At 36.3% G+C, this 15,998-nt stretch overlaps 1 protein-coding gene across 1 annotated transcript; it reads right to left on the bottom strand.

Moving 5' to 3' along the window:
• Positions 1–886: 886 nt before the first annotated feature.
• Positions 887–2,784, bottom strand: LOC121215622 (uncharacterized). The gene is made up of 6 exons (XM_041090630.1): positions 2,758–2,784; positions 2,499–2,630; positions 2,201–2,384; positions 1,794–2,092; positions 1,545–1,730; positions 887–925 (listed from the first exon to the last, which is right to left on the bottom strand). Exons 1-6 carry the CDS (start codon positions 2,782–2,784, stop codon positions 887–889), a joined length of 867 nt encoding a protein of 288 aa, XP_040946564.1.
• Between the last annotated feature and the right edge of the window lie 13,214 nt (positions 2,785–15,998).

Below are 15,998 nucleotides of genomic sequence, written 5' to 3'. Positions count from 1 at the left end.
TACAACTTATTCGCTCCAGGATGCATGGCACAAAGTCCCCTATGAGCTTCCTTCAATATTGTCTGTCTTAAGTCAGAGTCCTTCGGAACACAAATTTTTCCTCGGAAGCATAAAACTCCTTTAGTATTTAGTCCAAAATCCTCATTCTCACCCTTCTCAACTTGCTGAAACCGAAGAACCAACGAATCATCCTTCAACTGTTTTTCTTTAATCTGCTCAGTCTAAGTAGGCCTCACTTGCAATTCTGCTAACAGACTTCCATCGTCAAACAGAATCAAACGTGCAAACAAGACTCTAAAATCAGAAACAACCCTTCGACTCAACGCATCAGCCACCACGTTAGCCTTACCTGGGTGGTACTTAATCGAACAATCGTAATCCTTAAGCAACTCTACCCATCTTCGTTGCCTAAGGTTTAACTCCTTCTAAGTTAACAGATACTTTAGGCTCTTATGGTCTGTGTATATGATACACTTTTCTCCATATAAGTAATGCCTCCAGATTTTCAACGCGAAGATCATTGCTGCTAGCTCTAAATCGTGCGTAGGGTAGTTCACTTCATGAGGCTTAAGCTGTCGCGAAGCATAAGCGACCACCTTACCCTCTTGCATAAGTACATATCCTAACCCCACATGCGACGCATTACTGTACATAGTGAAGTCCTTCCTAGACTCCAGTTGAATCAACACTGGTGCCTCAATCAATACCTTTTTCAAATGGTCAAAAGCTTTTTGCTGATTCTCAGTCCAGAAAAATGTTACCCCTTTCCTTAACAGTTTCATCAATGGTGCAGCAATCAGTGAAAATCCTTCTACGAACCTTCGGTAATAGCCTGCCAAACCCAGAAAACTTTGGATTTCCGATACTGATTTTGGTGGCTTCCATCTCAGAACTGCCTCAACTTTTCGAGGACCCACTCTAATTCCTTCAGCAGAAACCACATGACTTAGAAAAGCCACTTCTCGCAACCAAAATTCACACTTACTAAACTTTGCATACAGTTGCTTCTCTCTCAGCACTTGTAGCATAATGCGTAGATGCTCCTCATGTTTCTCCTCGGTTTCCGAGTATAACAAAATATCATCGATGAAAACTACCACGAATCGGTCCAAGTAAGGTTGGAACACTCGATTCATCATATCCATGAAAGCGGCAGGTGCGTTCGTCAACCCAAACGACATAACTAGGAACTCGTAATGACCATATCGAGTCCTGAATGCTGTCTTATGAATGTCGACTTCCTTTACCCTTAACTGATGGTATCCAGATCGAAGGTCAATCTTGGAAAATAACGAAGCTCCTTTAAGTTGGTCAAATAAATCATCAATCCTTGGTAGTGGGTATTTGTTCTTTATTGTCAGTTTGTTCAACTGGCGGTAATCGATGCACATGTGCATTGTCCCGTCCTTTTTCTTCACAAACAGGACCGATGCTCCCCATGGAGACACACTAGGTCTAATGAAGCCTCTATCTAACGACTCTTGGATTTGAGCTTTCAGTTCCACTAACTCCTTCGGTGCTATTCTATAGGGTGCAATGCATACTGGAGCTATTCCAGGCAACAAATCGATTCCAAACTCCACTTCCCGATTCGGAGGCAATCCAAGAAGCTCCTCTGGGAAAACATCTCGGAATTCCCTAACAGTTCTGATGGTATCCACATTCAGATCCCCAGTTTCAACTTGATTTACAAAAACCAAGTACACCTCGCATCCTTTACGCATCAGTTCCTAAGCCCTTAAAGTCGATACCATATTGGACAAGTAATCTATTCATTCCCCAATAATAATTACCTCCTTATCCTCAATAGTCCTTAACACCATCCTCTTAGCTGCATAGTCTAGCGTTGCCCTATACCTGGTCAGCCAATCCATCCCTAAGATCAAATCGAATTCTTCTAACGGTAACTCCATTAAGTCTGCACAGGAAATCCTACCCTGAGTCTCTAGAGGCAACTCCCTAAAGAGTTTCTCTACTTTAACTGAGTGATCTAACGGACTTATCACAGTTACCCCGCACACAGTCTCCTCAAAGTGAACACCCAATGCCCTAGAAATATCACATGATACATATGAATGAGTTGACCCCACATCTATCAGAGCAATATAGGGTACGTCAGAGATAAAAAATGTACCAGTTATGACATCAGGTGCGTCACCCTCCTCGCGGCGACGAGCAGCATATACCAAAGTTGGCTGACGAGCCTTAGTGTTAACAGTACCCCTGTCAGGTGCCCCACGTCCATGGCTATTGCCACCACGACCTTGGCCACGACCTCTCGACAGCGGCGGTCCACCTCGTCCTGGTTGGGCGGGTTGCACAGCCCTTTGTTCAACCACATGAGCCTGAGCTGGCCTCCTAGAGCAATCCCTGATCTTATGTTCCTTTGATCCATAATGAAGACAAGCCCCAGAACGTTTCCAACATTCCCCCAGATGCATTCTACCACAATCTCCACAAGCTTGTGGTCTAACAGTGTTCACCGGAACCGCTCAAACTGGTTCCTCCATCCTAGCTCTTTTAACATTCCAGTTTGCAGAACCAGTTGGTCCAGTATCTCTCCTAAACCGATTTCGATCCCTGTCGCGGGTCCTTCGTTCAGCTTGCTTCACCTCTTCAGCTATCTTAGCCTTTTCTACCAGTGCAGCAAAATCGCGTTCTCTCTGCGGAGCTATGAGCACCCTTAGCTCATCCCTGAGGCCATCCTCAAAGTGAACACTGCACTCGTATTCAGTAGAGACAATACCACTAGCATACCGGCTCAATCGCAGAAACTCTGCCCATATTCAGCAACGGTGTTACCACCTTGAGTCAGGTTCAGGAATTCCTTTTTTCGTACATCCACATAGCTAGCTCCGACATACTTCGCCTTGAAGGACTTCTTAAACAACTCCCAAGTTACCCTCTCAGCTGGGGTACCCTCTCTCACAGTGATCCACCACTGATATGCCTCGTCCCGCAGCAAGGACACCGCCCTTTTTAACTTTTGCTCCACTGTGCAGTCCAGGTCATCCACAATCCGCTCTGTGGCTTCCAGCCAGTACTCACCCACATTTGGGGCTACTCCAGATATACCCCTAAAGACCTCCGCTCCGTTAGCCCGGAGTCACTCAGAAATGGACCCCCTATTCATGGGCCCGATATTAGCTCCGGCCACCCTTTCCAAAACTCTTAACTTGGCCTGGGACAGAGCGTCATCCCCCGTGGCTCGATTATATGGCCCGTTCTCATCCACCAGTGGTGATCGTGCTACCCCAGCGGGTATGTGTTCAGAAGACGAAGATCCAGCTTGAGTACTACCTCGGCCTCGACCACGGCCTCTTCCCCAAGTAGCTCTCGTACTCATATCGATTTATCTGATTACAAATTTTATGCAGTTAGTTTACTGTTTCCACTGTTTATTACAGAATATCCTATGAACAGATAAGATTTCAGAGTTGTTCTCGCGTAACCATAGTTTAGCTACTGTCTCGGTTTCCTAGGGCTTAGTTTACCTTATAGTCTCAGTTTCGTAGCCTTTACGCTACATTATCTATAGTACTATCTCTAAGGTTTAGTACTAACTACTGTACAGCTCAGTATGTAAAATAGAAAGGTACTTACAGCCTTGGTGCCGGGAATTCAGTGTGCCACCTCATCAATTTTCAGATAAACTCAAAAGATTTAGGCTTTTTGAAATCTATTTTTCAAACATTTGATTAAAAAAAACAAGTTCGGAGATTATCTCCTCTAAAAAAAAATTTATTTTCAAAATTCAAGTTTTTCCAAAAATACACTTTTTGGCATAAAGTTTTGAAAACCCCTTTTCGGACCCGATCCACAGCCGAGTTGTTGCAACCCAGACTCTGATACCACTAAATATAGCACCCCAAACCCTGCCCAGACATTATGGCAGAATCTGACATGCCATATTGAAGTTAAAAACCCATGTTCCCTTTTTAGTGTTTTAAAAGTCGACTTTTGTTAAGCTAACCAAGTGAATGAAAGCTGGGCACCAGGTAGGTATCTGTAATAGAGGAGGTGAGCCATGAAGGTTGCTTAAGTACCAAGCTCTTCGATTGGATCCAATCCTAGACATGCCCACATCCATTGCCACACTTGGTTATCACAAATTGTAATTTCTTTGAGTGGTTATCTTTGATAAATCGAATATTCGTGACGTTGTGCTATTTTAAAACAAGCATCATTTTGAAATCGCGCCCTAAGTCTAGCCCATTTGAATTATTATCCATCAATTTAAAGTTATTTTAAATAATATAATCCAAGAAAATCAAAAAAGAAAATAAAGTTAAAATGGTCTTATTACAACCCAAAAATTAAATAGTAATTAAAAATAGCTTAAGAAAACCAGTCTCTTTTTCAAACCTAAAAGCGTTCACCATGGCCACTCTGAATCCCCTCCGGCTCCAAGACACCCACATCAAGGCCCACCTGCAAGGTTAAAGAAGGGGTGAGTTTGGAAACTCAGTGTGTAAGGAAACCCATCCAAAGCCCAAGTCAGCTCAAGCCCATTGGGCCTAAGCCCATTCAGATAACAGTGATACTGGGCCAGAGCCCTTTTCAGATTACATTAAACTGGGCCTTGGCCCCTTATTCAGATAACAGTATGACCCATAGGCCCATTTCAAAATACATGCAACATCAATAAACATATGCAAGCCCATTTGGGGAGACTACTCAACCCACCAACCGCTACACTCCACCCGTACCAGCCCTACACTCCATGTGGGGAATAGCTCAACCCACCCAGCCCTACACTCCACAGTTGCAGCCTTGCTGCTCAGTTAACAGTAAATTGAGGCAAAGCCTCCAGTATGTGGACAGGCCACTTTCAGTACTTCCTCCATCAATATTCCAGTCCCATGCATCAGATAATAACAACATGGTATGCAATAAAAAACAATAGTCAAACATGCATTTAGGTCAATTTAACCCTAGGGGTATTTCGGTAATTTATTTCTTAGGGGTAAAATTGTAAATTTTCCACTTTTAAAGGGTATTTCAGTAATTTATATATTTTAGGGTTTTTCATGCACACTCTTACCTTTCACGTACTAACAGAATCACTTACCGAGGGTTCTTACCGAATTGGGCCCGTTGGCCCTTTATTCCAATTTTGGCCCATTAAGCCCAAAAATGTCGAGGGCACAGAAATCATGCACTTTGCAGTCCAAACATTGCAGCTTACCAAAAACATTAATCAATTTACCTCACGAGCATTCGCACACTCGCAAATCTACAAAATACCGGTTTTTGGCATTTTGGCTTTTCGGCTTTTGCCGATCTAGACTAAGAAAGGGTGTCAGTTACACACCTATTTTATGACGATTTGTTGACGAGATCCACACACGAACTACCTACAATTATATTACTACCACGTTAATCTACTACCAAAACGAACTACATATTAACTCCTTACCTTATTCGGCCATAACACCTTAGGCACTAGCAATCCTACCTTTGCTGAAGTTTGCGACTAGACTTAGATCTCGTTGCTCCACTTGTCCAAGCCCTTGATTAGTAGCCTCTAGATCATATTATTATCAAGACAAAATAGTTATTACAACCCCTTGGGCTACAAGTCCAAGTCGACAGCCTTCCTAACTTTTAGGGGTTTTGGTTTTTCTAAAATACGAAATAAAGACTAGATTGAAAAGACTTACCACTGGTTCCTTCGGCCAATGATCCTAATTAATTTCTACTCAATTCTGATGCCGATCTAAGCCCTTAAATGATAACAAAAGTTGAGCCTTCAGTGATCTCACTATTCGGCCAAGTCCCTAAGAGAGTGGGGTTTTCGGCTTTTGTTGAAGCTGTGTAAAGAAAGATGAAATAGGAGGGTTTTGCTATGGTCTTGTCAACAGAACCTTGAGGTTTATAGAACTAGAGAATCGTTCAAGAATGATGGAAAAGATAATAAAATTGGCTAGGAGAAATCGGCACAGAAGAAAGTATGGGTTTCAGGACTTCGACTTTTTATGGCAATGGCTATGAAGGTTTTAGAAACGTTTGAAGCAAAAGATGGAGATGCACAGGTGGTTAGAGAGATTCGGCTATGGAGGAAAAGAAGAAAAAGGAAAAGTTGAAGAGGAGAGGAGAAAAGAAAGAAGAGGAGAATGGTCAGCAAACGGCACAACTTTCCCCCTAATGTCGAATTTATACTGACACTTAACCTAGCCGAATTTTGCCCCCGAAAAGAAACCATTGGCCGGCCAACTCTTGCTCCTCAAGAGTCCACTATTCAACCATCACTACTCTCCCCAATCAGCTCTTAAATTCTCTCCCTTATCCCCTCCTTAGTCAATCCCTTGAGCAATTTAAACTCCTCTTGATAGTCTTTCACTTAGGTTCCATTACTTACCTTTTCTGCACATAAAAATTAATATCACTAATTTGCTTACCTTGCGACTCGAACCTTAGCTCTCCTTGGTCATCCACACGCCACCTCTCAAGCCCCCAAGTGAAGCCACAAGCCAACTTACCACGGGCTTCCTTGTGTTTTATTTTACCCAATTAATACTTTAAAGCCCAGCTAACCAGAACCCCTTTTTTTATAGAATTAAAATTAACTAAAATTACCGGATTTTAACTTAAACTTGGGCCTTCTGGAGACCCACTAACCTGATTAAATCTACGCCAAGCAGACAGAACACCAAAATTTAAAATTTGCCATCACTCACAGAATTCCCGAAAATTGGGGCGTTACAAAAACATTTAAGTTGGTCCATATAAATTTCTTCCTTAAGATCTCTATTTAGAAAGGTTGTTTTCACATCCATTTGTTATAACTTTAAATCATAATGAGCCACCGATGCTATAATAATTCTTAGAGATTCTTTCTTAGAAATTGGTGAAAAGTCTCTTTGTAATGAATACCATCATTCTAAGTATAACATTTGACAACAAGTATAGCTTTATATCGTTTGATATTTCCATTTAAGTTACATTTGGTTTTAAAAACCCATTTACATCCAACTCATGTTCAACCTTTTGGAAATTTAACAATGTTCTAGACTTTGTTTTGTTCCATAAATTTCATCTTATCTTTCATGACACTTAGCCATTTATCAGGCTCATAACAATTCATGGCTCATGAAAATGAAATTGGATCTTTATTGATTCTAACATCAAAATTTGATTCTTGAAAATAAACTACATAGTCATCTAGAATAGCCGATTTTAAGATATTCTTAACGGCATTATTTGTGGTACATTTTCTTCATACCTTTGTGAGTTAGTTTCTTCCAAGAGTGTTTCATCATTAAAGTGTTGTTCAACGTTTTTCAGACATTCATTAATTACTATAACAACTGTTGCAGTAGTTGTGGATAAATGAACATTTATAGGTTTAGGAAATTCTAGTCTAATTTCCTTTTATATCCACAACTTGTTTTGAAACACTTTCACTAACTTTACCATTCTCAAGGAATCTAACATTACTAGTTTCTATGATTCTCAGACTATGATTTGGTAAGTAAAACCTATATCCTTTAGATTTCTTTAGATAACCAATAAAGTATCCATTTATCATACGAGAATATATTTTTCTTTCATGTAGGTTATATATCCTTGCTTCTGCTTGGCAACCCCAAACATGTAGGTGCCCTAGGCTAGGTTTCCTCCTAGTCCACAACTCGAATGAAGATTTTGGAACTGTCTTACTAGGAACCCTATTTAATAAGTATACAAAGGTTTGAAGTGCATGCATCCACAATGATATATGTAATAAGGAGTTAATCATCATACTCCTAACCATATCCAATAAAATCCAATTATGCCTTTCTACAACACCATTTTTTGAGGTGTACTTAGCATAGTATAATGTGCACATATGCCATGACTTTTAAGGACTTTAGCAAATGGACCTAGACATTGTCTTAATTTAGTAAAATTTCCATAAAATTCACTTCCTCTATCAAATCTTATTATTTTCAATTTCTATCTAATTTAATGTATATCACAAGGGAATTTATTGATTGATATTTTCATTAAGAAAATAGATAGAACAACACCGCAAAAAAATCATCAATAAATGTGACAAAATAATTTTCTCCATTAAAAGATGGAACATTAAAATGTCCACATATATCGATATGTGTTATCTTAAGAGGCTAGATACTTCTTGTAGCACCTTTCCTAGTATGTTTGGTTTGCTTCCCCTTAATGCAATCCACACATACACCAAGATTAGAAAAATCTAGATTCGATAGAACCTCATCTTTTACTAATCTTTCTATCCTTTCTTTGGATACATGACCCAAATGTTTATACCATGTAACACCCTATACCCTACCCGGTCATCGGATCTAGACTATAAGGTGCTACACTCCCTATTAAAATTTAACTAACACATTCATTATGTATATTCTACCATTCATACGTGATACAATTATTAAAACACATTTATCCAATTGACCTCACTACATGAATTTATTTTGATTATGTATTTTTAATCTAAGGTACAAAATGTTTTACAAGGTAGTTTAAACATATTGAGTATTTGCTTAGTTTGAAAATAATATTCTTATAAAAACTAATTACAAATACGACTATGACCCTGAGACTCCGCCTCTAGGTTGCCCTGCTATATGCTTATTACGACAAGAAGTAAATCTGCTTAAGTACGATAGACCTCGAACTATAAAATTTCCCTTATTACCTACAATACATAATAACACTTATGTAAGTTCTAATGAACTTAGTGAGTTATCCATACCTTGCATCAACAGAATACTAACAAGCTGTGGCTTTATGATTAGAATTAAAGTTTGTCTATCTATACTAGGATGGTTCACCAATCTCATTACGTAGTATCTACGTCACAAGAACTTGCTCACTTGTACTTGGTACATTATCTTCAAAAACACCATCGCTTATTTTCTTGCGCACCCTGAAAGATAATTTATCACACTCAATTGCCTTAGATCTATTACGGACGACTTGAAAACAAAACATTTCATACTTGGCTATCAAAGCCTTGTACATAAAAAGCTCCCACTGATGAGACTTCATAGATGTAATATCAAAATGCAGATAAACGTTTAACCTCTTGGCGGATTATTCGTACGAACTCTATCTTAATTAGTTGCCTATGCAGACCTATAAGCAACTAGTTCATTGATAGGAAAATCTTTTTCGACTCTTACATTCGGACTTGTGAAAGAAAATCCATAGATGATTTATATATCAAATTTTGCCTCAATAAAATATAGATAACCAAATAAGACAGATATTGGTTGGATAGTTCCTGTTACGGACTTTTGTTAATGTCTTGTCCTAAAAGACTCAAATTCATAACACGATTTTTATGGAATCATGTTCCAGACCCAAGTATGTTAACTCATAATTTATGAAAATATACTTGCAAATTCATAAGGAAACCCCCATTATAGATTAATAAGAAGATCAACCCATCTCAATCAAGTCGACAAATATGGTAGACCATCGCATCTTGCCTCTGTTCCGCAATAACATATAACCTATTCATAGTGGTCCACTTTTAGAAACAAAGAACATATAGGTGGATCCTTAAGAGTGAATCCTCTATTGCAGAATCAAACACGTAAGATAATCTTGATAGACTGTTATATCTTACACATACGGACTAACATAAATAGATATCTCATTCTTGGCTGACTTATCAAGCGGATCCCATATTTACGAAGACATAGATGTGAATATATATATGTAGATTCACATGTTCAATTTTATCTTATAGACCTCCACTGGATTATACCACCTAGGCAAGTAGTGCAAATTCATAAGCGCTAACTATTTCATGGACTTCCTTGGATCTTGGCATGGACATGGACTTGCATTAATTCATATGTCCCACATAGGGCTCTCATACTAGTACGTACCATTCTCTATACCATCCACCCAATCCTCCATAAAGCCACAAATCATTAATATATATTTTTGATATAGTTTGATCGAACCTCTACAAATTTTCATTGTTAATTCGAACACTTACGAATTCCCCTGCAAGGTCGGGGCATTCACTGATAACGGTTTGCATTTACATGCCATAATAGAGGCAAATCACATACTATATTCCCTTATTCGCCTTCTATCTCAATCACATTTCAACAACCCTCTATAAGTCCACATAATTAATACACATGCAATCCACCAAGACTACTATTCATGCACGATACACATTACGCCAAACATTTCATGAATTTTGATATCAACAAAATAGGCCCCACAATGCATCAATTATGGAGTAACTCATCATTTACACAACGTTCAGCCATAGAATGTATCATTTACTCAACACTCAACCCAGATGCCCAACAGACGATACTAGAATAAATGACTAACCATATAAGACTTAAGTTTTAGAACTTACTTGGAGGTTGATGCCAAAACGATCTACTTAGCTTTTCCTTTGGTACCCGAGTTTCCAGCTAACAAAACATAACAACCATTTCAAAATTTCCAACTAAGATAATTCATCATCATAAGAACCATAATTTTGTTTGCATGTAGGGATAATTTAAATGATTATCTATAACCTTGTCCAAAATAGAACAAAATCGGTGGATAGCTAAAATCCTGAACTTTCATCCCTTTGCTTAAATTCGGGAACATATAAAGGTTAGGAAGCTTACCAGCTTGAGAAATCATCAGTTACTTATACACGAACTTTAACTTTTATCCACCTTGCAAACCATTCTTAATCTTTCTTCCCTTCAACCAGACCAGTGAAGAAGATGAAGAAAGAACAGAAAAATGAGAAAACCACACTAGATAATAATGTTTCTCCCTTATATAATAGTCACGCACTTCCTTCACAAATCTAAAATTCAATAGCCAAATATACACGTTGTGTAGCGTGATTACGTACAAGTGTATATGGTAAAATAAGTAATAAGTAGTAAGTAAAAATTTATCGTCTCCATAGGAACTGTAGTGTAAATTAATTGCAAAGTTATATATAAAACAATTTGGTCAAAAATAAGTAAAAAAAATTATTGATGAGAGTAAAAAATAATGTTAATGATGTAGTCAAATTTGAAATACCTACAAAATGAAACAACATACCTTATAGAAAATAATCACATTAGAAAGATTAAACCCAAGATTTAATAAAACGTGACATTAATAGATTAGAACAAGTATTTCACTTAATAAGAGATTATGGGCAATCATAAAAAGAATATCATGAATGGATCGTGGTAATATGAAAATCATTAAACCAAATTTCAATTAAGCCATGGGCTTCTTCTGAAGTCCTATTATGTCCCTAAGTTATTCCGCATATGTCTATGTCAAAATTAACCTAGAAATCACCCTTTTCGGGCTTTTATATAGTTTATGCATACAACAATCATCTTTCGATACTGTCATGATATGCACCATTTAGGTCTTTTTTCTATTAACTATTACCTCTTCTTAGATTAAATATTTAATTCATTAACCTACAAATTTTGGCCATACATTTACAGGTATTAACATGAATTAAACCTAAATGAATGAAATAATCATTTGCACAAAATATTCATAATAAAAAAACTAGTTAACTTAAATCATAATTCATACTTATTTTAAAAAAAACAAAATTAAGTCATGTAATATTAAATTGAAAACATAAAGATAGGATGAAAACTTGTAATGCCCCGAATTTGGGCCTAGAAATATTGGGCCTTTAGTATGGGTCTGTAAGAAGGTTGTATATAAGTATTTAATTGTACAAGGAAATGACACAATTAAATGTATGCTTTAGTGGTTAATGGCCCTGAGAAGTGTTGGAGAAATCTTGGGTTCAAACCTGGGCTTTAGTAAAAAATTTGGTAATAAGTGAATAAAACCCTAGGTGCTTGGATAAAGGCCTTTTAAATTATTATGGTAAATAAATGACACAAGGAAGCTTGTGGTCTAGTGGTTGTGGCATCATTAAGGTTGCTAGGGAGCCTGGGTTCAAGTCTTGGCTCTTGTAATTTATTTTGGTTTTTCTTTTAAAGGAACCTGGACTATAGCCTATAGACCTTATATTTAATTGAGGATAAAATATGACATAGAAAGAGCCTGTGGTGGAGTGGCAAGGTGGCGTGTTGTGTAACTATGAGGTCTAAGGTTCAAGTCTTGGGATGCACAATGGAGTATTTATTTTGCTGTTTGAGCTGTGTAGGAGGTGGAGTTGGATTGGAACTCTGTGGTTGAGGTGGTCATAAGAAAATAATGAATTTTCCTAATGGTTGAAAGTAATCCCACATCGGGAAGCTAGCATGGGAATTGGTGAGAAGCTGTGTGACACCCCTAATTTGACCCTAGTCGGAAAGTGGTTTCGGGACCACAAAACTGAGTCACAAAAATAATTAATTGTTATATTTTATGCTTATTATTTATGAATAAGTATGTGTGAAAATTTCATGCTTTAATTTTATCATTTGGATGTGAAATAAATAAAAAGGGGCTTATGTGAAAAATCTTGAAAATGTCATAGGTTAATTGGTAGTGGCTAAAAATTGCATGGTTTGAAGTATGAGGGACTTGCATGTCAAACATTCCTTTTTCTTGGTAGTGGACGGCAATGATGAGCATGAATGACACATTTTGGCATTTTGTATGTTATATTTTAGTTAAATAATATCAAATAGTTTTATAATAAATAAAGTTATTATATGTCATAAATTATAAGAGGAATTAAATAATTAAAAGGGTGAGAAAAACAAAGTTGGGTCTTTTCTTCTTCTCCATTGCCGTGAGTAGAAAAGAGAAAGAAGGGAAAAAAAAACTCAAGACACATTTGGCCATTAGCATAGATTGATTCTAAGGTATGATTTTATGTCATTTTTTGTTGAAAACTTGTGAAATTGAGTTTGTATCTTAGTTCTATCTTAAACCATGAGTTATTCTCTTAGATTTTTTTTATGGAAGCATGTACGGTTTTGTATAAAAAATCCTATGTTTGAAATTTGTTGTTAGAAAAGGGATTAAGAGTACTTAATAGACTCCATGAGGTTAAATTTCATATGAATAGAAAATTGTGAGCTTAATTTATGAGCTAGATGCAATCCCATATAAACCCCCGTTGAATTTCGATTTTGGTCAAAGAATGTGTATTCGGCCAAGTTCTTGATGAGTTAAATTTGATTGCTTGAAGCTTTAATTTGTAATTAGTCATTAGGTGAGTTTTAAACTTGTCAAAGTTGATAAATTGGGGGTTTAAATGGCTTGTTTATATTGTTAAGTTGGTTATGGTGATTTCATCAAATGATGGTTATTAATGATTTTGATAAATTGACCAAAGTGTAGTGATAAGTGTGAATTATATTTGACACGTTGCTCATGATTTTGTTGATTCGGTTATGTCATGTATTTAATGGTGGTGGTATAATGTTTGTGCATTATATGCTAAAATGACTTTAGGCTAAAGGGGTAATGTATTAGTAAATTCGGCAATGGAGGCTAATTTATAGAATTTTTTTAAGAGAAATTTATTATGTGCTATTTGAATGCCGAATATACTCCCAAATTGATGACATGAATTGTTTGTAATTTTGAGAAGTGGTAAGGTGAATATGCCAATTGATATTTCTTTAAAAATATTAGTATAGCATTCGCCATAGGTAAAATTTCATAAGGATGGAATTTATGCTATTTGTTGGTAGCCTAAATCCATAAAGGAGCATTTGGTTTTGGTCTAAAGGATAGTGAATTGTTTTTGAATGGCCTCAAATGAAATGTGTATGTTATAAAATGAGTATTTGGGCAGGCTAATTGATTGAAAAGTGTTTGAAGCATGTTTGGGTGGAATCTAATTGAGTCCTTGAGACTGTTTTAATTGTAGTAATCGGCTAAAGTGGTTATTGTGTAACTATTTATATATTTTTATTATGATAGCTGAATGTAACATAAATAAGGATGTGAATAAATTGTAGTTTCAGAGGTTGTTAATGAAGACATGAGTGTGGAAGCATTCGGTCAAAGAAGAATGGTTGTATGAAAGTAAGATTATAAATGTAGTAGTGCCTTGTAAAGTGCGTAAATTACATGACTTTGATAAGTGTTGCTTGTGTTTTGAGACTTATCAATGTTTTAAATGTGCCGAATGTGATTTTTTTTGGATGATTGAGATGTGATAATTATAGTATTTTATAAATTGCTGAATGTAGTTTTAAATAATAGAGATGTGATAAGTTGAATTTGTTTAATTAAGCTCAATGGCAAAAAAGGGGCACAAATTTCGGATAAGGGAAAGAGAAAGTAGCTGAATAGTCGATTCGTGATAATTCGATAACATCCGAGGTAAGTTTTAAGTATTTAAATGGAATGAATATGAATTATGTATATATGTTAAGGTCAATGACTTTTCTAACTGATGGAATATATGATGTTATGTTTAAATATGTGAACCATAACTTTAAAGAGTAAATTTGTATAAATCTGCTTGGGACAGCAGCAGTAACGTGTTTTGAAAAAAAAACACCATAAATTGATGGAGTTGAATTAGAGGCTGAATAAAATATGAGATTAAAGCTTAACGAGTCTAGTTTCTTATAAAAGAAACCGTGTAAGCAAAGGAATTGACGCTAATGAGATAGTTAAAGTTGTGTGAGACAGTGCAGAATGACTCTGAAATCCTCTGTTCTATTTTTAGAAAATCATTATAAATTGTACAAAAATTATTATAAGATAAGATTTATATGCTTAGACTCCTTAATGAGTCTAGTTTCAAACGAATTAAACGAAAACATATTTTGAATTTTTTACAATGAGAAATTTGATTCGTAGTGAAGAGTGGTCAGTATAGTCAAACAGTGAAATAGGGGAAATTTTAAGAAAAATATGGTATTGATTGGCTGAGCCAAAAATTCTGAAAATTTTATGGATAAAATATATATGAGTCTATTTTCAGAAAAAATTAACGGCACTTCATTTGGAGTTTCGTAGCTCCATTTACGAATAATTTAATGACTGTTGCTGAGGAAAAAAAATAGCTTGTGCTGAATTTGTTATTATGTTGTAAACCTTGATAAAACTATTTGAGTTGCTTATAAGCTATCGATTAAATATTGGTAATCAAAGTACCAAATCCGTATTAAAGTGAAGCTATAAGTCGTAAATGACTAGTATACCTAGTCAAATTTGTTATGAAGAAATTGATGTACAAGATATGTATGTGTAGTGAGGCCAAAATGGCTAACATCAAAGGTGCGTAAGTCATCTGAATGGCCTTTATGAAAATGTTTGCTATCTTTATTTGTATAATGTGGCCGAATGATCAATTGAGAAAAGTGTGTAGTATTAATTATGTTATAAGGCCGGATGGCCAATGTGATGGATGTGAAAGTGTATATATGTGATAAGGTCGAATGGCCAATGTGATGAATGTGAAAGTGTATAAATGTGATAAGTCCCGAAGGGCATTTGTCCCAGTACTATATCCGAGTTAAGATCCCGCAGGCTTTATGCGAGAATATTATCCTGATTTAATGTTCGTAGGCTTCGAGCTTGTACTATATCCGGGTTTTAAAGACCCGAAGGTTAAATGGTGGGATTCAAGTAAGACTTTGATATTGAGTATCCGCAGTAAGTTACCATTAAATAAGTATTATGTATTTAAGATGTTCAGGTACGTATTACTTACTCATTGGTGGATTGATTTCGAAGTGAATTATTAGTATCAAGGAGGTATGCATATGTGATTAATATTATAACTCCAAATATGAGAATGATCTAATTGGTAATGGTATGCTTGTATAATGAAGTATGTGATGAAATATTCTTATGTATTAATGTATATTCTGCCCAAAGGCCTTATGATTTGAGTATGGGTTGTGTTCAGCTAGATGTGCCAATACAAGATAAGGAATATGTTCGGTTCTTTATGTGCCAATACGGTAATTTAGTACTTATCATGTGAAATACTTGAAAATATGGAGGTGATTATGAACAAGTGGATGGGATTATTGAAAGTTGTAAAATTGGTGAAGAATGTGCTTACCATGTGAATCGAACTTCAGTTGATGAAGAATGTGCTTTGGAAATAT

The sequence above is a fragment of the Gossypium hirsutum genome, chromosome A01 (genome assembly GCF_007990345.1).
Source record: "Gossypium hirsutum isolate 1008001.06 chromosome A01, Gossypium_hirsutum_v2.1, whole genome shotgun sequence".
NCBI classification, from domain to species: Eukaryota; Viridiplantae; Streptophyta; class Magnoliopsida; order Malvales; family Malvaceae; genus Gossypium; species Gossypium hirsutum.
Note: the sequence above shows the minus strand (reverse complement) of the source record. Positions and strands in the feature narration are given on the sequence as shown.

Coding starts and splice junctions, on each gene's coding strand:
- LOC121215622 (XM_041090630.1), bottom strand. CDS start 2,784: ATGGGCAGAGTTTCTGCGATTGAGCCG. Junction 2,385..2,498: donor GAGCTAGGATGGAGGAACCA/GTTTGAGCGGTT, acceptor TATGGATCAAAG/GAACATAAGATCAGGGATTG. Junction 2,093..2,200: donor TACTGTTAACACTAAGGCTC/GTCAGCCAACTT, acceptor TTGCTCTGATAG/ATGTGGGGTCAACTCATTCA.